Genomic DNA, 23,675 nt, shown 5'->3' with positions numbered 1-23,675 from the left:
ATGACACAAATGTTAGATCTTTTGTTATAGTCCCATGTGTTCCTTTAGAACTTTTCTTTCCTTCAGTCTATTTTCTATTTGCTATTTATATTGGGCAATTTCTATTGTTCTATCTTCAAGTTCATTCACTGATTCTTTCTACTCTCTCTTCCATTCTGCTGCTGAGCCTATACATTGAGTTTTTAAACTTTTGGTTAAAATTGTATTTTTCAGTTCTAAATCCCATTTCATTTTTTTTTATATCTACTATTTCTTTCCTAAGACTTTCTAGTTTTTCACTTGTTTCCAGTGGGTTTAGGATCTCTCATTGAAATATTCCTATGATGGCTGCTTTAAAAGATTTGCCAGATAATTCTAATATCTGTCATTTCAGTGTTTGTGTCTGTTGATTGTCTCTTCTTTCATTCAAAATGAGATTTCCCTGTTTCTTAGTAAGTAGAGTTTTTTTTTTTTTTTTTTAATGAAACCTGGACATTTTGGGTATTTTAGATTCTTGACCCTATATAAATCTTCTGGTTTGGCTGGTCACTTGACATTACTCCAGCAGGAAAGAAGGGCCCTGCCTCATTATGCCAGATAGAAGTCCAGGTTTCCCACTTGGCCTCTATTGACACCTGAGGTAGGGAGAGCCTCCTCATTAGTGCTGGGCAAGGGTAGAGATTCTGGCTGCTCAATAGGCCTCTGCTGATATTCCTTGGCTTTTGAGGGGCAGGAATATCTCTCTACTGCTCCACTTGCGGTCTCTGCTGACACCACAGGTAGGAGGGGGCGAGGCTCCTTATACTAGGAAGTGGTCAAAGTCCTGACTCTCCAGTAGGAATCATTTCAGTGGGAAGGGAAAGGAACACCTCCTTACTGTCAGGTGGGAGTGGCAGGCCAGGCTTTCCATGTGGTCTCCAGTGGCAGTGAACCAGGGGAACAGGAGAATGGCAGTGGGAGGTTCATTCCTGCCCAGCAGAGAATGATACTCCTAGCTCACTACCTAACCTTCCCTAAAACCACCATGGTGGGGGTTTAGAGAACCTTGTTACAACTTCATTAAGTTGGAAGTTTAAGATCCCCACTCAGCTTTGGCTGGCAAGTGTTGGGGCGGGGGCCACAGTTTTTTTGTGGTGTTCAGCCAGAGCAAAACAGTTACTGTATAAAAGTTTTCTGCTTTGTAGGCTGTCCCTTTTCCGGTCTTTTGATTAGAGAGAACAGGCCTTTTAGTTAGTGCCTATTGTTTCCAGGCTGCCAACTTCTTCAGCTCCAAATTTGGGATATATTAGGTAAAAAGAAAACCCAAGGAACTCACCCCATGTCATTTCTTGAGTCCTGGAGGTCCCTAGCCTTTATGCCTTTTTTCCACCTTTCAGAATCTCCTTTTTTATGTTTATTTTATATATAACGTTCAAGATTTTCAGTTGTTTTAGCAGGAAGAATAGGGCAATATATACCTACTCCACCTTCCTGAAAGCAGAAGTCCCCACTTTTTAAGCTGGTTCCCACTATGTCCAACCACACAAATTCTTAGAAAAATGAGGAGAAAGACTATGGAAGAGATTTATTTTTCTTTATGTGATGCTTACAAATTTGGAAAAGGTTGGACCATTCCACCACCCAAATGAGTTATATGACTAAGCCAAACACCTAAGAATATCCAAATCACCTGCTAAATCAAGATAAGGCTTCTGATATAAACTTGTATACACTAAACACTTGAAATGCTTATGATTTCATAAATATTTATGATTTTAATAACTTTCCATTCAAAACTTTAATATAATCATATCTTTTACTTAGGGAACAAAAGTCTTTTAACATAATCTGATCTTTCCAAAGACACTATATGGAAATGTACAGCTAACCCCAATTTCATACTTCTGAACATAATTTGCCATAATAAACAGATTTAAATGTACTTATCCAATAACAGAATAAAAGAAATAGAAAATGACCTAGAACAGTACCTGGCAGTATAGGCAACCTAATAATTATGTTAAATGACAAAAGATTCCCTTAAAAAGACAGTCTTAAAATTTTACTGTTAAATAGAAATGCATTTCCTTAGTTAATATCAAACATGAGGCTATATCATTTTTGTTTAGTTTATAAAATATGCTAATTTAACAAAAAGTTTCTAATTTTTATGTATCATTAGAATGTATTTAGGACTATCTCCTTACAATAATACATTCTCAAATGAGCTTAGCAATGAGCAGATTCAAGGTTTCTTTGATCATGAAATTCAGAAAGATTAGTTTTATATAGACAGCTCTAATCAGTAAAAATAAAAGGTTCTGATTAGCTAATGAATAATATTAAGAACAAAATTTTTAAAATAACAAGTAATTTTCAGCTGATATTAATTTTTTAGGATTAATAACTAAAATATATTTAAGCAGGAAATTAAAACACATATTTCAGTATTCTCACTCCACCTCACCATCCTAAGCACATAAATGATAAAGTAGAAACATTCTTAAAATCACTTTACTCTAATGAAGCACTTCCTAAAATACGTTCCTCAGAATCCAAGTGTTCCTTGAAATATTAACAGACATCCCACAGAGAAAGACAATTAAGTGCGAGGTTCTGTTAAAAATTAAAGTTTTTTTTCTGGGTTAAACAAAGTTAAACAAATTTCTCTACTATAGGAATCCTCAGGGCATTTAAAATATGCACTTGAAATTCCCAAAGAAGATTACAGTTATACAGTTTCCCAAATTTATTTAATCAAAGAAACCTTCTCCTGACCATCTGTTAAATTCTGCTGGAGACTGGTGTTGAACAGTACTCAATCTGAGAGAAAATGGCAGAACAGCCCTTCAATACTGATTCCCTACTTGATCAGGTAAAATGAAGACCAGAAATTTAATAAATATCACAGTTACAATAACTAAAAAATAATTCCATAAGGAAAATATTATGATGAAAAACTTTAAAAATTGTAGGCAATTATTAGCACTCATTAAAAACAGTCCTCTATCAATCATGCTGAAAACGACCATAAAAACTGATTATATATGTTATAAGGAAAATTAGCTAAGTGCTAATTCTATTCACATTTTAATCTTAAATATTATTCTTAAGTAATTTATTTGAGCATGCACAAAAACAACTCCAGAAACTAGATGTTTCAGATAGCTAAAAAACAGAAAAAAAACTTTAATTTTTAACAGAACCTCACACTTAATTGTCTGAAATTAAACATCACTTGTTAACCTCACTATATACACACATCTATAATATTGCGGTTCACTGAACAGACACAGAATAAACAAAACATATAACCATCAATGTTGTCTGTGTATGTATGTACATGTGTGTATATGTGTGTATTTGTGTTTATATTTGTGTGTATAATATATCCAATAAGATAAAAATACCAGAATCTATAATTAAAAGTGGGAATATAAATTTAAAAAGTTCATTTAAGAGTTCAAGTCAATTCAAATATTATAGATAGCCTTAATGAGATTTTATAATGCATCTTTTAACTAGATTTTTATAATCCACATTTATACCAAATTCATTTTAAAACACATGAAATTAACAAAATACACAATGGCAAACAGTGATATAAAACTAATTTTAAATGCTGTGTAATAATTTCTGTGGCTTAAGTAGTATAGGTTATAGGTTCTGAATTCAGAAAATAATGGGAGATCACTTACCTCCAACTAAAGTTCTCTGAAGGTAGTATCCTCCTTAGAACCCCTATCTTGGGTAGTTTCATCTGCTGTTATTTCCCTCAAGAGATTTCAACAAAGTCTAGGAAGTTTTAAATTGCCTTCTGCAAGCCCTATTAGTGCATGTTTGTTATAAACCTGCTTACATACTGCCTCATAGCTGTAACTTCCAATTCTCACTGAATCACCACCACCACTACTATCCCCACCATCCCTGTTATCAATGGAGGATACTACCCTTGGAGAATTCCATTTACAAAGGTGAGTTTTTTCACTTCTCCAAAAGTATCCTCTAAATCACTTCACTGCTGTGTCTATAATGTACTTAAGAGAGTGGAGGCAATTTAACAGGTGACTAAATAATGACAAAAATTTAGCTAAGCATTTATATTTGAATACTCAAATATAATAATGCAACATAACAACACAAATAAAACCAGCTTCCTCAACATTCAATTGATATATAAAAAACTAAACTGAATGTATACATTAAAAAATCCTTCATAAATACTTCCATAAACAAAATAGAAAAAATATTCTGTATCATTTAGGGATTACCAAATATTTCTGTAGTAAACCTTCAACAAATATTTTGTTAAAGAAATGCTAATATTAAAAATGAGAAAATAAATAATTGAAAAACAAGTATTAACCAATTTTCAATGGTTTTTCAGTACATCGTTTCTACATTAAACTATCAAAATAAAGTAAAAACAAAACAAAAATGAAAAGCAAAAACAGTCACTCAAACCATGGGGAATCTTATATACCTAAAGTAATAGTTTATGAAGGGTATACTAAGCATTTAACAAAAATTTTCAAATCTATTCAGGAAGTGGACTGAAAATAGTCGAGGAAAAGAGTCGTGATCTTCCACTATCCAGAAAATGTCTTTTACTTTGGATCCCACTGACTGATTCTATAACTTCTTGCTGATTATTTTCTGATAGCCATATAAAAGCAGGAGGAAAAAAGCAAAGGGAATCAATCGTCCCAGAGACCAGAAGACTAAACATTTGTGTAGCACTACTTTTGAAGACAAAGTATGGACTAGCTTTAAAAACACTGATTTTAGCTGCAAGCCACCACCAGCTTGTTAGCAATATAAATAAGACCCAAAACATCATGATGAAATTCTACTTTTATGTCTAGGTTAGCTCTGAAAGATCCCACCAGCTCAAAATAGGTTCAAAATAAGTGTTTCTGAGCACTCTCATTTTAAATACCAACTTAACTCCTTCCATGACTCTCCTCTTATATAAGTAAACACACATAAGAATAAAATGCAATAATAAAACACCAAAAAGCAATTAAGAAATGGATAACAGGAAGAAAATCTTAGATAATCTCCCACTTACTCGATATAAAAATAAACTAATTATATATAGTTCTGATTCTTCAAATTATCAGCTTATACAATACATGGTTTTAAATTAAATTTTGGAATAGGATGCTCCTTTAAAAACTGTAGACTCCGTTTATCATAGAACCAAAGGTTATTTTTCAAATTTTAAAAGTGTATGGAACAAAATAATGTTCCCCAAACAAAATGTACTTTCCAATGCAAAAAAAAAAAAAAAAAGATCACAAAAATAGCATTTACAAAATAGGCTGTTTAGAGGTAAAAAAAAAATAATAATAGAGTAAAATAATCTACTCACCTATAAAATACTGAGCCATGAGGCAGAACATATGCATTCACTTTCCCTCTTATACATGCACTCTTAGGACTCACTGAAGGATAAAAAAACCTTCTAGATCTTGCTAGTTTAAATGCAGGAATGGCTAACAACCCAAGAAGGTATATCTAGGATGATACTTACCTTACAATAGATTATACCACTGTGCTATTATGTATTCTGCATATGGATACACAAGCAGTCAGCAGAAAGATACACACCACACTAGCAAATGCTTGGCTGGACCCATAAGGTCGGATGACCAATGGAATATCAAGATATGTGTCGATTCTCCAACCTTCATAACCACATTCTAGACATCTTACGTAGTCCTTCAACTTGCCTTGATATAGTTCATTTATAAGATCAGCCTAAAAATAAGAATATTTACATTTTAAAAAGTATTCCTTAAAAATAATTTTTAAAATATGTGAAAACACAATAATTCATGCTTTTAAAAATGAGTTACAAAAGAACATTCATTCTTACCATTAGTTTTAGAAAGCTTTAAGATCTGTCTGAAACTCTATTGAGAAAATCAAGACTTGATAAAAATCAACTAAAAATAAAATTAGATTAACACTAATTTAAAAATCAATGACAAAAATTAACTATTTCAATTCTCATATATTAAAAATCTCACTATTAATAAATGTTCTATTAAATAAGTTACTAATTTATTATACTATTGAGCCTCATATCTTTTCATCAGGATGAAGCTACATCCTAATCTACCACTTTAGGCATGTTGATAATTACAGTTAAATAACTAGTTGTTTTTACAGCTTTACATATGCATATTGTCAGTCTCATAATATATTCTGATTTCTAAAATTATATCTTCTAGCTCAAGATGCAAATAAAACTTTTGAACTTTCAGTAATATATATCAAACAATTTTAAGAAGAATGTACTACTTTTTTTAAATGTGTAGAAATTAAAAAAAAAAAATCTTAAACTCCACACCCCCTTCAAAATCTCATCTAAAAGAACAGCTTTCTTACCTACTCCTCACACTTAGCCAACTAGGGCTGTTCTGGCCCAAAGAAGGTACATAACTCCCTAAGAACCTGCCATGTGAACGTCTGGCCTCAAAATTCTTGTACCCAAATTTGGAATTCAGTAGGAATGCCCCAGCTGATCTGAATGGAAGTACTGACCTACAGACAAGTAACAAGAGGAAGGGTAACTTCAGATCTATGAAGAAGAAACAACACCCTAATATCATCTATATAAAATTACTAAAACACAATTCCATAGGACTATGTAGAGAAACTAGATCACTAAATGAACTCAAATTTTTTTTTCATTATCTCTTAAGAATAGACAAGAAAGCATAGTACAGTTTACCTCTTTCATAAATTTACATTTCTTCAGATGTCTAGGGCTTATAAGCCTTCAACCAGGATCCACCATCATTTCTACTCTAATACTATTTATTTAATTAAGGCTTCTTCGTTTACCTGCTCCAGTCCTATATGATTATCTTCTGCACCTGGAAGAGCATTTCCTAGTGTTTCAATCCAGTGTTTTTCAGTTTTGATAGCAAGCCACAGAAAAAAAATTTTTTTTCCTCGCAACTAGTACATATAACTGTTACAAAAGTTGGATAATACAATACTTGCCCTTACTTATGTGATGCTCTCTTATACTTTTCTATTCCAGTTTTTAAGTGCTAGAGTGACTAAACTGATTTTGTAACCCATAAATGGATCCCAGTCTGTAGTTTGAAAAACTCTGGTCCAAGCTATCGTAATTGCTCCAATCAGACAGTAGACCCGCCAGGCTACCTTCCAGATTCTTCCTCTTTTTCATCCCTATGATCCTCTCTCACTATATCCAGTATAAATTCTCTACTGTGTCTAGGATCCTAAATGTCAAAACCATATGGCTATACCCCATAGGTCAAAACAAAGGTAATGCTTGACGAGTGTACTGTATAATATGCTACACATTATAAAACATGCAAATTACGTAGTAAATATCTGAAAATGTTAAAAATCATCCCCCCAAATCAATCTTTCTTTCTTTCTCTCTCTCTCTCTCTCTCTCTCACACACACACACACACACACACACACACACACAGGAATTATACAGTTTTTAGCTAAAAAGAGACCATGTGGATAATAGAGCCCAACTTCTTTATTTTAAAGATGAGGAAACTAGGGTCTAGGGAGGTTTAATGAGGATTTTTATGACTCAGTTCATGGCTAAGTGAGAACCTACTACTTTCAATTCCCCATTTAGTACTTTAACAACTGAACTATGCCCAAGTTAAAACATTTCAGTATGTTAAAGTAATGAATTATTTATTAGAAAACACTCTCCTCAAATTGAGAGAGATAAATTACCTGTTCTGTTTGTTTCCATTTCTGTTCCAAAGCATCAAACATGACTCTGCACAGTTCTTGCACATCGTGCTGCTGCCAAGCTATTTTAAGATAAAATTTAATTAAAAATAGCAATAAATTTAGTGCAATAAAATGTTAACTTGTTTAAAAGCAAATGTCAGAAACATGGGAAAAGTCTACAGAAAATGCCAAATTTAAAAGGAACATAAAATATATACTACAGTCATGAAAAGGGGGGAAAAAAATCAAGAGACCTCAGCATTTTATAGATAACATACTTTATGGTACTATGAATATTTGCTATTTTTGTTATTTTTCACTGTAAAGAAAAATCTGACAAACTTTAAAAATTTTAGTTTTACAAACAGAGTATAACCAAATATATTTTATAAGAAATTTTTATCTGATCAAACATTCATCCCTCAGAGCTTATTAAATCTTTTAAATTAGTCATTTTTAAAGCCCAGCAAAAAGCAATAAAAATGTTTAAGGTAAAATTAATTAGTTCTTAATTTATTTTGTTATTTGTTTATAATATTGTCTCCCAGAATTCCTTTGAATATTAGAAATACTTATCATTACAAGAGAATTAGTACCCTCACTACTATCCCATCCAAAGCTCCTTGTAACATCTGTGGTTTCAATTGCTCTCTTTTTGCTGGTTTGTAACAATACAAAAAGCCTTTGTAGTTGGTATGGGATACTTGTCACTGGATCTTCTTCAGATTCTTCAAATTCCCACCTATTAAAATGAAATGAATGAAAATTATAAAATATTTTTATTCTTTAAAGTATAATTAATATTAACCTCATAATAATCTAAGATCCTAATTCTGGTGGCTATACAGTTTGGATATTAATTGAAGCTATTAATATCTAACGAAATAGTTTTTCTCCAATTCATAAATTCAGAAGAAATTTAGATTTTAACAAGAAAAGACATGAGAAAGTAACATGAGTGAAAAACATTTAGAGGAATCATCAAATTTGAATCTGATCACGACTCTTGTCCTAATTACTGGCTCACAAAAAAAATATAGGGAGAACAATATTAAATGACACTGGCAGCATTTAACCATCAAAATCCAAACTGTTGAAAACTACAGGACAAATATCATCAGTTTTCAATATATATATTTAAAAAAATAAATTACAAGGGAGAAAAAAGATAGAAGGGGATTAAAAATAGATTAAATGTCAGGCCAATCAATTTCAATCCATGGATCTTGTTTGGATCCTGATTTGAAGAAATTGGGGAAATCTTAGCACAGACTTGAGATAAAATTTACAGATGATAGAGTGGGAGAATAATTCCAAAAAACCAGAGTGGAAGATTATTTATAAAAACAACTGATCATGAGTTGATAATATTCAGAGCTGGGTGATAGGTATAGAAAAATTCATTACACTATTTCACTATTTTTTAATACATTTGAAATTTTCCAAAATAAAATGTTTTAAAGAAAATATAAATAAATAAAATAATCCAGATAAAATTTTTAACCTCATAAACTTATGATAAACATTAGTTTTGCCCTAACTACAGGGATTGTCTCGATAACAAGCAAATTTTTACCATAGAACTTTAAGATCTCATGGAAAAAATAAGATTGGAGGACTAAGGTTTATAATGCCTCCACATCTAAAGTGGTAGAGTCTGTGCTGGTTATCATGTAATAAGTGAAGAAATGGAACAAATAGATTTCTAGTCTTTAATGCTAATGCTACCCTTTGTCTGTAGCCCAGCAGAGCCCAGTCTTTTCAACAAGTTATCCCTTCCTTAGTTCTACATTATGAAACATCATCGGACTCTCAGACTTTGATTCCCTACCTGCAATAAACATCACTCTAGTCTTACGATCTCCAAGGCATTTGGCCTTTCTCTTTAATCTCATGTCTCACTCTCCCTTCTCACTCACAGGGTTCCAGTCACAATGCATTTCTTTTTTTCCTCAAAGACTTCTGCACTTGTAGTTCTGTCTGCCTTGAATGCTCTTCCCCCAGATCTTCATAGCACTGGCTCCTGTGAAGTCTATTCACATGGTAGTTCCTTAGAGAGGCCCTCCCTGACTACTCACTCCAACTCCTGACAACTCTTTCCACATTGCCCTGCTGTATTTTCTTCGTGGCAGATATGACTGTGTGAAATGAACTCATTTATGTAAGCTGACCTATGGAAGGTCTAAGGGAGGGACTCTGTTTCATTCACCACCGTAATTTCTGTGCCTAAAAGAGTGCTTTGTATACAGTAAGTAGCCAATATATGTTTACTGTTGAATAAGTAGCCTTGGTTATGCTCTTAATCTTCTCCACAGTGATATAAATTTATAGACCACTTTCAAGGGACTCATGGTTAATCAAGTTCTTGGGACCTCCCCTCCTATGCACTACTCGTCAAAGCAGGCACATCACCCTAGACTATGCAGTTTGTTCTAGTTTTGAGGGCAGGGTCTTTCTTCTCAACCTGGCCAAACCATATCTAGCTTTATGACCTCAAATTCTATATTCTATATTAAGCCACTTCTCCAAGTATCATTAATCTCCCTTTTCGCTAAACTATGGCATTTATCTGCTCTTAAATGTTATTTAAACTATTTTATACATACACGTGTTGCGATTGTGGAGATCTGTAACTTACTCATGAACAAAGGCCTTATTTATAACTCTATCTCTATTCACCAGGTTCCTAGCACATAAATACTAGTTGAATGAAAATACTTGTTGAATGAAAAATATGTCAACTTTTAAAAAAGTAAATTCAAATTAGTGAGCTTACATATGAACGTAATGGTAATATAATGTTTGAATACTACGACCAATATTAAAAGTTCCCAAAATACTTTAAATAGATATTTACAGTAATTTCAAAGATGTTACTCAAAAGTAACACAATAAAGGAAAGAAATCAGTTTATTTGTACTTTAAAATGTTTTAAAAAATAAAAGTTATGTATACCTTAGAGAAAGCATACAAAGCAAGGGTGTACTAAATGTATCATAATAGTTACTCATAAAAATAAATGTCTGACTTTAGGGTTTATTTAAATATGGACTTCCTTCATAGAGCATGTATCTGATGTATATACAGTCTTTTAGAAACATACACACAAACACAAAACACAGGATCGTTGCATTATATATTAACTAAAAACAAAGTTTGAAAGTTTAAAAAGACAACTTTGTTTCTTGAATTGAGAAGTGGAGGGAAAAAAGTGGTCTACACATTTGAATTATCTTGAAAGCAGATAACATGTTTCTTCATAAAGGAATTAAAGTTGTAAGAAAGGGAAGTTAATATACAATAATTTATCTCAAATGTAAATCTTATCAATTTTATCCTTTGCTGTCTACGCAATTCTTTCTCCCCAGAACATTTTCATATGCCAATCTCCCATAAAATCTTTTTCTTATATACTATTCAAGAAGGTGTGTCTTATGCAGTGAGAAATGACTCATACTTTACAAATAACTGCAATAAGATAAATTAGATTTTATTAGCTAAAAACTATATTTTCATTCTTCAATAAGTTTTACTTTTAGAATTTTTTTGAATACTTACTTATATAATGCATTTCTAAATTCAGGAGTCATAAAAAGTGTTTGTAAAAGGCTATTCAAATAGCAAGTCATTGCTTGGTTTACTAATCCCACATATCCTTTAAAAAGAAAACACAAACATAAATCAGCATTTATATTTAAAAACAATTGAGAACTTAAGGATTTGATATATGATAAAATTGAGAGGTTAAGGTTACTCAGTTGGAAATTATTTCAATTTTTTCATCAGCCCCTAAAAAGACCCCATTTCTAATATATATACTATATAAACCTTGCTTCTCAGAAAAAGTCAGGGTATCTTGTTATATATGTCCAGATAGACCTATGGATATTATATACCATGTAATAAAATTTTAACAAAAATGCTTAATATGATGTTTAATTGACATAAAAATAATGTTTCCCAAATCTAGACGTTGTGGATTAAAATTAAAAAGTATGAACATATCCACTTTAACTATCACATACACCCAATGTAGGAAGACTGAACCGAACCCATTACCCCTGTCATCAGGCCCCATAAACGAACTTCTATGAAGAATTAATAAGGAGATAAATTCATTACATGAAAACTCAGAATGATTTCCTCTATTTTAATAAGCCATAAAGTTTGAGATTCTATAGATCAGCATGCTATGCAGAGTAAATATAAAGTAAGAAGTCAGAGAGAGAAGTAGAGAAGGAGAGAGGGAAGGAGAGAGAAGAGAGAAAAGAAAAAGAACTTACATGAACTTCAAATTTAAGTGAATAATTAAAACTACTTAGCTTTATATGTCTAATTGGATATGGCTACCACTGCTGAAACATTTTTAGAACTTCTCTTTTGAAGTAGAATTTCAGGTCCAGTTTATGAGATACTCATATACAAAAAAAAAATCAGTTTCCTCATTTTAATTACACTTCAATATGTAAGCAAAATGTGGTAAACACCTTGCTTAAACTTACTCCTACTTAATACTGAATGACTTGGTTGTCTCAAAAAAACATATCTTTTCTCAAAAGATGCTGAAGATGTTCATCAATGCTTTTCAAAATACTTTTTCAATTTCCCAACAACTGTAAAAAAATGTCTTAAGAAATGGTAGGCTCTGTGGATAACTACACTGCCGAAGAAAGTGATGAAAGGACCAAAAAGTATGCATGATAAATCTTGGGCAGTTGTGAAAAAGAGGAATAGATTCCACACTATCTGTACCTGTACGATTCTAAGAACAGACCAAGTAGCTACCCACTTTTCACACTGGACTAAGGTTCAAGCTTTGATTTCTAAAGGCTTTCATCTTTATTTTAATAACAATGTGTTTATATATTTTACTCTACATTGTTTTATAATTATAAACCTCTTCAATTCCTAACCACACCCCATCTGAGTTGTTTTCACAACATCCTGTCCTTAACCTGCATCAGAGACTTTACTTCACTGTTCTGTAATTACCTATTTATTTATATATTTTTTCCAACAGACTGGGAGGGCAAGGATTGGATTGGATTTCTCTACTCTACTACTTGGCACATGGGGGGAAGTGCATAAGACTTGCAAGTAACTCAAATCTATATATTTGGCCTGATTATTAATAATGAAAAGCATTATCTCATTCTTAATTCATATAAACAGACTCTTCCCCATGAACACCACTACCAGGAGAACAGGTTGTTCTACACCTTCTTCTCTGCAGAGACTGCCTGGGATTTGCCTTCTTCTCTATCTCTTTCCCCCAATTCCTCAACTGTTAGGGACAACCACTCTACCTATAGCTTTAAAAAGTAAATGAATACTACTACTACTGTCCTTTATATACCTTACATGGTGATCGTGTACCATTTATTTATGACCTTATTTCCTTTCCCTGGGCTTAAAAAAGGGGTGATGGGGGGGGAGGGGTTAAGCGAAGGAGGGAGGAAAAACAATTCATTTTTGCATTTGCTCATTGATTTTATCATTAGCAATAAAATCACATAGAAACCTACAGCCTTTTGTATTTGACTCAGAACCATAAATGTACTACTATTTTCTTAAAATATAAAGATTTTAGTAAGACTAATAAGAATAAAATGCTACTGAATTAATAGAAATCTTTTGTTAGTATGCACTGTATAAATTGACAAACTTCAAATGACAACTATTATTAAGTGGGTCCTATATCTAAAATAGCTATAAATCAATATTGTTAAGTATAAGCCAGTAAAGGAGAATGTGAGAATATATGTCATTCTGTAGAGGGTACATGCAGAAATACTGAACAGAACCAAGAGATAATGAAGTAAACATTTAACAAGCTAAATGAAATAGAATGTAACAGGCAAACTCCTGGAGTAGATAAAAGAATTGTTAAAGAAACTGGGCACGGACTGATATTGTGGATTTAAATGATGAAATACCCCAGTTTTATAGTTTCTAATCACATCCAAGTCCATAACAGCCTTCAATCCACTCCCATTCCTCAAAATTCACACCTCCCCACCTCCAACAATTTTCTATCAACAACAGCTGACTACCAGAGGGATTGGTAGGCAAGGAAAACAGAAAAGAATATGTTAAGTCTCCAAACCCACTGCATTATAGAGAAATGTGTTCCGAGAGCCGAGGTGAAATCATGACAGCATTTTCCAGTGAAAACATTTTGTACACAGGACCAAGATGTACATTAATTTCTTAAAGAAAAATGCAAATTCAACAGTCACTAACAAAATTTTGAACCACAACTCCTTAATCCAGAACACCTGAGGAAAATGTACAGGTAGGCGAATCGAGTGGAGTAGAGATGTGTGAGGAACATTAACTGGGAATAAAGACTATGATTACATGACAATGTATATCAAAGGCCTCTAAAATTTCAAAAAATAAATTCAAACTTAGTAATTCAATTTCTGGGAACTTACCTTAGGGAAATAATAAGAGACGAAAATAAAAACTTATGTGCAAGAATGTTCATTATAACATAATACACAATTTAAATACCTAAACCATACAATGAATGAAACACTAATTTTCAGCCATTTACAATCTCATATTAAAATATCATTTAAGAGCATTCAAAAATGCTCCCTATATAGTATTAAGTGAAAAATATAAAATAAAAATCTGCTAATATCATTATTACCCTATTTTCTTAAAAGCAAACATATAAAGGAAAGATAAGACAAAAAGAAATAATCACTAAAAGTAGTTAATGCTAGTAGTACTGTATGTAAGTGATCTTCGCTTTTTTCATTTTATAGTATGACAATAAACATATATTACATTTGTATAATCAGAGAAAAAAAATTTTTTAAGTATGTTTTAGTCTTTAGGAATTTATAGGCATCAAACAGCCATATAGTATACACAGCACAAAGTAGGAGGTCTGTAAATATTTGTTGCATAAAGGCTAAACTGGTTGTCAAAATACAAGGCAAAATTTAAGAATCTTGATTTGTTAAAACTGGAACTTTCTCAAAGTATTCCAACTATCTCAAAATAATCTAAAACAAAATATGCTTATTTAAAACAAAAAGCAATTTATCCAGCCAACTCCAGAGCAGCTAAATCTGCATCGCTTTGGAACCCACATTTTTTAAAGTATCCCCAAATGATTATATGTTTAGGCAATTAATCAACTCTATATAAATGAATGTACTTTTATATAAGTAAAGCGACTGCACTAGTTCAATAAATTGGAAAAAATTCAAAACTCTGCTTTAACCATATTTGGTAAAAAGTCAACAGGAAATTTTAAATTACATGATTAATTTCAAACACATGATTAAACTAAAAGATAACACAGTAGGTTTAATAAAATAACCTTGGCCTATCTGCTTCAAAATCAAAGTATCCTCTGTAGTCTACTCTAATCCAAAAGGAGGTAACAGAGACATTCCTTTTCAAAGGAAGTCAACATAAAAAATGTAGGATTAAATTCAAAATAAAAAATTATCCAAAAGTTCTTCCTTCAAAATACAATAGTCAATATTTTTTACTTTATTATTAAATAGTGACAGTAATGATAAAAACAACAATGGGCTGAAGAACAGGGAAACCACTTTCTTGTTCTAATTCAGTTTTCTAATCCATAAAATAAAGGGATGAGGCTTGAGATCACTAACATTACTCTGGATCTAATGCTCTATATTTCATAAAAATACAACAACAACAAAGAATCTTACCAGTTTCTGATTTATTCAAAATAGATGAATAGGAGTAACTCTGGCTAACATAATCACTGGTAGACCCGACAGAACCTTCTCTTGGAAGTGGACCTATAAATCTGTCATGGACACTGTCATCTCCAGCACTGGAATCCTCCTAAAATGCAGCATAACCAATATTTACTGAATGGTAAATGTTGCTAAAACAATGAAAAAAGATATACTAATTGCTGAGGCATTACTATTACTGTTATTACCAAGACATTTAAAGGAGTGTATACCCTCACCATTTTCCTGTAGGTATGTTTGAAAAATGCCTGCAATAAAACTCTTTAGAGAAGTGTTCACGTCCTCTTCCAAAGTTCTTATGTTCTCAATTTTCTTTAATTCTCTTTCAAATATTGTTTGCACAAAATAAGGAGATTTTTGGTACTAATAAATCAAAAGGACTATTGTGAACTCCTTACTGACAGTCAATCACTCATTTTTACATCCTTGCCAAGCACACCTGGCAGGTGAAGGATACTCAGTTAAGTGTTCGATTAAATGGATAGTTTCCTACTGTCTCCAATAAGAAACCTTCTATTAATGAGGAAAATGGTGAAAAGGATTAAGGGATATAAAATAAGCATAAACAATTAAGACAGAGCTGAAGAGTAATTACAATGCATTTTAAAACATGAATTCCCAAATTGTCAATCCAGAGGTTCCTAAATTAATAGCTAATTTCAATGTCAGACTACTTAAAACCTTCTCGTGATATCATAAAAATAAATGATGAGATTAAGGAAGGTCAGAGAGCATATTCTGATACTGCTTCAGTATGGATGCCCTGTGTTTAGTTATTACCTACTGTCCAGAGAGGCATTCTAATTCACAACAGACTTCTAAATGAAAAGCATCAAATAGAACTTTTCCTAAGGAAAATTTCATTGAAAAGAAGGGTTCTGAAAAAGTCCATAAATTCTCTGAGCCTTCCTTTCCTCAGTCTATAGAACAGCAAGGTTAAATCAGATCAGGTTTTCTCAGTCTTTTTAAAGAAATGCCCCTCAAATTGGGAGTTACTGGGATAGATGATCTCTAAGGCCACTGGACCAGACAGGAAAACCTATGGGAATATGAATTGCAGTAAACACTAAAAGAATAGAAACAGATCACATAACTTACAAACTAGTCATTCTCCCCACCGCCAAAAGGCAGGGGGAAAGTAGGACTGAAAATGGCAAAGTAGAGAATTCTGGGGGCCTGTCCCTCCCCCTAATACAAAAATCATTGGCCAAAGTGCCAAAGATTTACAGCAACCAAGCCATGCTTAACCAAAGGAAAGGCCACTGAAACACAGTAGGAGATTTTTGTGGCATTTTAACTTATCCAAGAACCACCCTCCCTCACTGCTGCGGTGGTGGTTTTGAAGATGGCAACTTGTATTCCCAGCATGGCAACAGTGCTATGGATGACCAACATAACCAGATGAACATATACACTTCTAACAAATCAACGTACAATAGAAAAATAATTTATTATACATAAATTACAAAACTCATCTCTCTTCCTTCCTTTGGAAAATTGCTTCTGAAGTAGTAGGTGACAGTGCACAAAAATTATGAATATAGGACTTTCTAAATAGTTTACCAGCAGTATTTGAGGTTGTTCACCATCTTTATCTGTCAAATGCAGAAAGTTCTTCTTTCCTGCCTCAAAATTAGCATCAAGAAGAGACTTGTCACTGGTATGATCCAGCGGAGCCTATGGGCATAAAGTAAAATATCTCAGATTTTGAAAACAATTGTAATATAAAATAAAACAATATGCTAACGAACACGTATTTACAATTATTGGGCTTGAACAGTATTTTTTCATAAACAAAGATTCTGGTAAATTCTGTTAATCTAGACTTGGAATGAACTAATCTACTCATGTAATGGGATGGCTGAACCCCGTGACAATGCATATACTGACAGGCATCCCAGATGTTCCCATTCCTCAACATCTAAAAGACTGAAAAGAGAAAAGGTAAAGGTTAAAAAAGTAATGTTAACATTTATGATATTTGTGTTTCTATGTTCTCTAAAATGTATGCAATATAGTATTAATGGATTTTCAGGAAAATTAAAGATTTTATATAACTAAAAACATATTTTTATAAGAATTTCCAGATAAGCAACACACTAAACACCAGAACCAAAATAATTATGTAATATAACTAAATGGGCACTTTTAGAAAGACCCCTTAAGGAAAAGCCTGTCCTAGTAAATGATATGTATTTTAAGTCCATTGCTAGGATCCAGAGGATATAATGGGGATGAAAAGTGATCACTCCTTTGAAAATTAAACACCTAAGATATTTAGTCTTTATCCAACTCTTTTATCTTTTAGGGCAATTTCGACCCTAGCTGTCATTCTGATTCACTCTAGTTGGTGAATGAAAGATGGGGTCCTGTATGCTCCAAGCCTGACTCACTCACACTCCAGTCTATTGTTGAAAAAAAATGCATGAAGGGATGAACACTTTATTTTTTTCTTTTAAAACATTTTTGTTATTCTAAGGAATGTTTTAATGTTTTAAAGAGATGATGAATGTCTCTTTAGAAGGATTTATTTTATGAAAATGTACCTCTTAGGAAACTAACATTTTATAAAAGTAGAGGTATTAAGGACAAAATTAATTTAAGTGATTTTGCCACTTGCTATTTGTGTGACTTTGGGGCAAGTTATAGATACTTCACTTCCTCGTGACTCAGTTTCCTCAGCTTAAATATGAGCTATAATACAAAGCTATAATAGCACCTACCTTTTAGAGTGGTTATAAGGATTAAATGAGGTTCTATCTGTATAGTGCCTAGTACCAGAAAGATGCAGGAGGAAACATCAAAGTAAGGCTTCTTAAAAGATAAATAAAATTGGTAGATATATACAACATTAGAGAACCATCCTTTAAACTTACAGTTACATGGTTATATGACAGGGAACAGTCAAAGTTACAGACTAAATATTGTTTCTTTTGTTTATTTTATTGGACTACCAATTTTATTGATGGTGGGTAGTGAGCAGTCACTGAAGGTTTTTAAATCGAAAGTGACACAAGTGCTCTGATTTAAGATGACTGAAGATAATTTTAACAGTATGCAGGGTGAATCTGGACTGAGAGAGGAAACAAAAAAGACTAGAATACTATTCTAATAGTGCAGATAAAACCAACTCAAAAGTTTCCATCACTCACCCATGCAAAATTGATCAATGCCTCCTCTTTGCACTCATGGCAAATTTATAATATAATATTTAAAACATGTTAATGTAATTATTTGTTGATACATCTGTCTCTACAGCTGGACTGTAAGATCCCTGAAGTAGAAGTCATGGTACCACCAAACTTCCTAATCAGAGGCCTACCACTCTATCTTGCACTTAATCTCTGTTAACATTGGGGTATATATCCTTCCACTCTTTTCTCCTTCTATATACATTTTTTTCTTCTTATCCAAAAATTAGATTCTAAAATACATATAATTTTACATCCTGCATTTTTCATTTAAAATACAAGATGAACATCATTCCATTCAGTAAATACTGGAAATTTTTCTGTAGTTGACATATTATGATAGTCATCTTACATGAATTAAAAAACTAACGATGCAAACTTTAAGATAAGCAAATATAGAATCAGGAATGAAGGCAAAGGACAAAGAGGGATGCCAATTACTGAGTTGCCTATAGGCTCTTAATGTTATAGTTCTGCTTATACTAAAAAAGGATTTAATATGCTCATTAATAACAACACTAATAATGACTATAATATTATTCGTAGCTTAAGAGAAGATGCTTTAAGCCCAGGGTTTTACCATATCAGCAGTATTGATTCCATTTCCCCACACCAAATCAAAGGTTCCATTTATGTAGCCTACTTTGTTGGCCACATCTTCAAAGAGCTTTCTGAGTGGAGTAGAAGCTGGTAAATTTAAAGTGATCCGTTCATTCACTGTCTTTGAATTAGTGGTATCTTGTATTATACATAAGACTCTAGGTTCTTCAGCAGCATTCTCTATCTGAAATTTAAAAAAAAACACACACATTTATCTCCAGTGGAAAACAACTATAAATAGCCATATTTTCTACAATTAAATATTCAAAAAACCCCACGAAATATTATTTTCTTTGTGCCAGTATTACTGTGTTGTTATTCTGAAACACCATAATGAATATGTCAAACATATAAAGTACCACATTTGTTTGTTTTGGAAAAAATGGGGCATATTTAAAAATCAACATTCTTGTGGATATTTGCTTTCACCTTTTAAAAGTCTGTATATCAATGGTCAACAAGCCATGAAGACAGTATACCTGAGCAATTTTCAGTTGAAAATAACAAAATCTGATCCTTAAAAATATGTCATTACCTTGCGAACACAGTCAAATCAAGTATGTCTGCATATCCTAAAGAAAACTGTATAGAAATGCAGTGAGGACTGTCTAAGATCACAAAATCTATATGTAAGGGACATAGGCAACCAGTCCTCAAGACCTTCATGCTACTGCACCCACAGACTACATGTCAAAAATGCCCATTATTGATGCATTGGGAGCTGTCAAGTTTATCCAAACAGATTAGCCAGCAGAGGGGCAAGGAAAAACAAAGAGAAAAAACACTTTGAATTACCAATGTAGAAGGGAGTTAGAGTCACAAATTCTTCCTTCTTTTTTCATTTAGTGCATAACTTAGTGATGATTAAAACAAACAAAAAAAACTTTTAAGGACACTTTCTCAAAGAAGCTATGCCCTCCCCCAGGCTGTTGAAGAACACTGCTTTTCTTTTCCACTTTCCACAGGGGAAGCAGGCTGCATCAGACACGAGTGGAAGTAGTTCTTTCTCTCCTCATCTCTTTCCTCTTCTTCACCTCACACAATCACCAAATTCTATCAATTTTACCTTCTGGACATCCTTTTGCTTTTTTTTCCGGCCTTCAGCAATCAGAATCTTACACAGAAATTACAGCAATAGCTTCCTGAGAAGTTTAACCTCTTCCAATGTTATCTTCCTTCAATCCAGAATAGTATTTTAATATGCAAGTCTGATTATGTAAATCTCTTGCTTTCCATCAAAGTCAAGTGCTGCAGTCATTTAACTGAGGGATCTCTCACCAGCCCAAAATAGGTTTTCCAGAAATATGAACTGTACAAACTAGAGCTGTATATAAGAATTTGCTTTTTTCCTTCTTTTTTATATCAGCCCCAACCTTTTGTTACTACTATATTATCTATTTTTAAATAAATTTATTATCACTTACTAGTATTGAAGATAGAAAGTTGGTTTGCTTGATGAGCTAATATAATTTGTTTCTGCTATATATGATTTTGCGTTTTTAAGAGAATATTTAAATTAAGTCTAATCCAATTAGGTTAGAACAGAAATACATTAGTACAAAAGAAGCATAACATTTAAAACAGGTTGGCTAGCACTACATTACAAACAAATCAAAACATTTAATTATCAACAATAACCCATTTAAAAATGAAAATACATTTCTATAAAATAAAAAGGATAACAAAAAAGAACATTAGTATTATACTTGTGAGAAGAAATAAGCTTTACCTACCAACTAACTTAAGGTGTCATACTGAACATGTAATGTTTTACATATTTTAATCCCAAACTGAGAAACATAAAGTGCGCCTTTAAAAAACCCTGGTTAATAATAAGAATGGACAACTCTAAATTTCAACTACAAAAGATCCATTTTTATAGCTTCAGTAGTATATTTCAGAGGTAAGTTCAAGTTTTCCAGGTACAAAATACCACAATGGCCAGAATTTTAAAGCTTCAGATAGGCTGGAGTTGATTGTCCAAGGAAGATGACCCTACCTAAGATTTCAGAAATCAGAAGTGCTGAAACAGCAGTATACATCAGCATGGTGATGTGGCAACATCAAATGGCCAGGCATTAACAGTTCCTAGTTCTTTCCTTAAATATGTGAGCACAAGGTACAGGCACTCCATCCAGCCTTCTCGCCTTCCACCCAAAAATGTAAGGAAAGTATCCCCTACCGAATCTCATTTGAAGACTTAAATGTACTATATTAAACACAAAATTTAATCCCATGTATGTCTTCTATTCTTTTTAATGACAATAGCTTTCTTTTCTGCACATTGCTTATAAGTAACTTTTCTCCTTTTTTTTTTTAATAGGAAGGGTATAAAGAGAAAAGTAAAAATCACTTGTAATCCTATAACATAGATAACTATTAACATTTTAGTGTACTGTACACACACACATAGACATATATATGCATGCTTTTTAGACAAAAACATTGGGTTAGAACATACATGCTGTTTTGTTACTTTTTACTTATAAATATATAATTTTTCTCAAACTTTTTATATCATTTTAATAGTTTTATTTTATTACATGGATTAATAATAATTTGTTCCATCAATTCTATTTTACTGACTCTTAAGCTAGAATTTGTTACAGTTTAGAGATAATTCTATGATGAACACCTACATACAAATTTGTGCACTTTTCTGTATCCTTAAAATTCCTATAAGCAGAATTTTGGGGCCAATCACATTTTCCTCTTGAATTTAATTCTAGGATAACTGAAACAAACAAAATACTCTACTCTTCTTTAAAGCTCCAAGACAGTCACTTGTAAATCCTATGACTTTATATCCAATCTTCTAGCCCATTCTTTATTTCTCATTTAATATGTGATATATCCATAGACTCCATCTAAATTTTTGATATCATAATTGCCAACACTAATCACACTGAAGTGAAATCTCTCTCCTCCCCACTGCCCATCTCCCAATTTGGAAACTGATAAAAAAAAATTTTTTTTCTTTCAATTATAACATCAATAAGATGTACCAATAATTTTATAACAACTTTTCAAAATAAAAAAACTCTACCATATTATATTAAAAATGTAAATTTTCAAAACATTTGAATGTGAAAAGGTATTTCTTAGAATTGGAAAAATAAGGTAGCTATCTTTCTTAATTTGTTTGGAGCTCTACCCCTGACTGATTCTACTTATGCCCAAAGAAAAAAGCAATATAACCTTCAGGTGAATTAAAAGATAGCTAAAATTTTTACCACTGTTTTTCCTTTTTTTTCTTTTTCCTCTTCCCATCAATCTGGGCTGGTCTTGTGACCAGCTAGGACCAACAGAATGTGACAGAAGTGATACTGTGTGATTTAAGTAAGATCTTAAGAAATCAGCAGCTTCTGCTTCTCCACCTCTTAAAACATTCCTCTTATAACCCAGACACCACAAACGAAAGCCAGTTACTCTGGGATCACCATGCTGTGAGGAAACTCTAACAATCCACACAAAGAGAAAGTGACCACTTAGAAGAGCACTGAAGTACCCGACATGTGAGAAAAGCCTTCTTGCACATTCCTTCCAAAGCCAGCCACCAGCCAAACATAGCTAAGTAGTGACTCCAGATGATACCATTTGAAGCAAAAAAAACCTGACCAGCTGAGCCTTTGTCCAAATCCAATCCCATAGAACTGTGAACAAATGAACCAGCTATTGTTTAAGCTACTAAATTTGGGGGGTAGGCTGTTCCATAGCAATAGTTAACAAAAACACACCTAAATATGTTTAAGCACACATAACCTCTAGTTGGTAAAGATGTAGTTGGTGATGGAGGCATTGCTAAGGGGTCGGGGAGAGTGTCCATTTAAGTACTACACCCAACATTAAGATAATGTTGGGTAAGATATCTGAGGATACAACAATTTAGGGAAGGTAGCACAATTTTTTAATCAAAAGAGTTCTATGATGAATAACAGAGAACAGGTAAGGGAAAACCAGTACAAAGTTTTAGAAAAGTCTAAAGCATGTTCCACTAGGGAAAACATTTAATATAACTTAGGTGGGCTATTAGAGGGGCACAAAGTTTTCTATAGAGAAAATCTAGCCAGATACAAAAAAGGTATATAGCATAAAATTAAAACACTTATTTTATGGACAATTCAGCATATTACACTTGAGAGAATAAGGGGAAAAGTCAAAAACAGTTATATTAACACTGTCTATGCTGAGAGTATTCTCTGTCTATGCTCACTGCAGAAACGAAGCTAGATTTCCTAGCAAGGTCTGAAGAATCCCTGAAAAAAGTATTAAAGAATAAAACCATATTCTTGCTTTTAAAATATAAAACATACTGGGATAAAAACAATAAAAACATATTTTTCTTCCAAAGATAAGCTTGCTGCTAGGAACATCTAGAAGTGGTTTGACACAAATAGTTCTTCTAGGAACTATGAAAGCATGTTTGTTTG

General features: G+C 32.6%; 1 protein-coding gene across 4 annotated transcripts in view; it reads right to left on the bottom strand.

The window, feature by feature from the left end:
- USP47 (ubiquitin specific peptidase 47) overlaps window positions 1–23,675 on the bottom strand; it is a 100,627-nt gene that overhangs the window by 40,566 nt on the left and 36,386 nt on the right. For all 4 annotated transcript variants that reach the window (XM_011377261.2, XM_011377262.2, XM_023521603.1 and 1 more), the window contains 7 exons: window positions 19,226–19,429; window positions 17,018–17,131; window positions 15,404–15,542; window positions 11,262–11,358; window positions 8,300–8,445; window positions 7,704–7,783; window positions 5,572–5,721 (listed from right to left, as the gene is read on the bottom strand). In XM_011377261.2, the coding sequence (XP_011375563.1) occupies window positions 5,572–5,721; window positions 7,704–7,783; window positions 8,300–8,445; window positions 11,262–11,358; window positions 15,404–15,542; window positions 17,018–17,131; window positions 19,226–19,429 (930 nt within the window). The remainder of the gene's footprint in view (window positions 1–5,571; window positions 5,722–7,703; window positions 7,784–8,299; window positions 8,446–11,261; window positions 11,359–15,403; window positions 15,543–17,017; window positions 17,132–19,225; window positions 19,430–23,675) is intronic.

The sequence above is a fragment of the Pteropus vampyrus genome, unplaced genomic scaffold (genome assembly GCF_000151845.1).
Source record: "Pteropus vampyrus isolate Shadow unplaced genomic scaffold, Pvam_2.0 Scaffold307, whole genome shotgun sequence".
In the NCBI taxonomy this organism is placed as follows: domain Eukaryota; kingdom Metazoa; phylum Chordata; class Mammalia; order Chiroptera; family Pteropodidae; genus Pteropus; species Pteropus vampyrus.
Note: the sequence above shows the minus strand (reverse complement) of the source record. Positions and strands in the feature narration are given on the sequence as shown.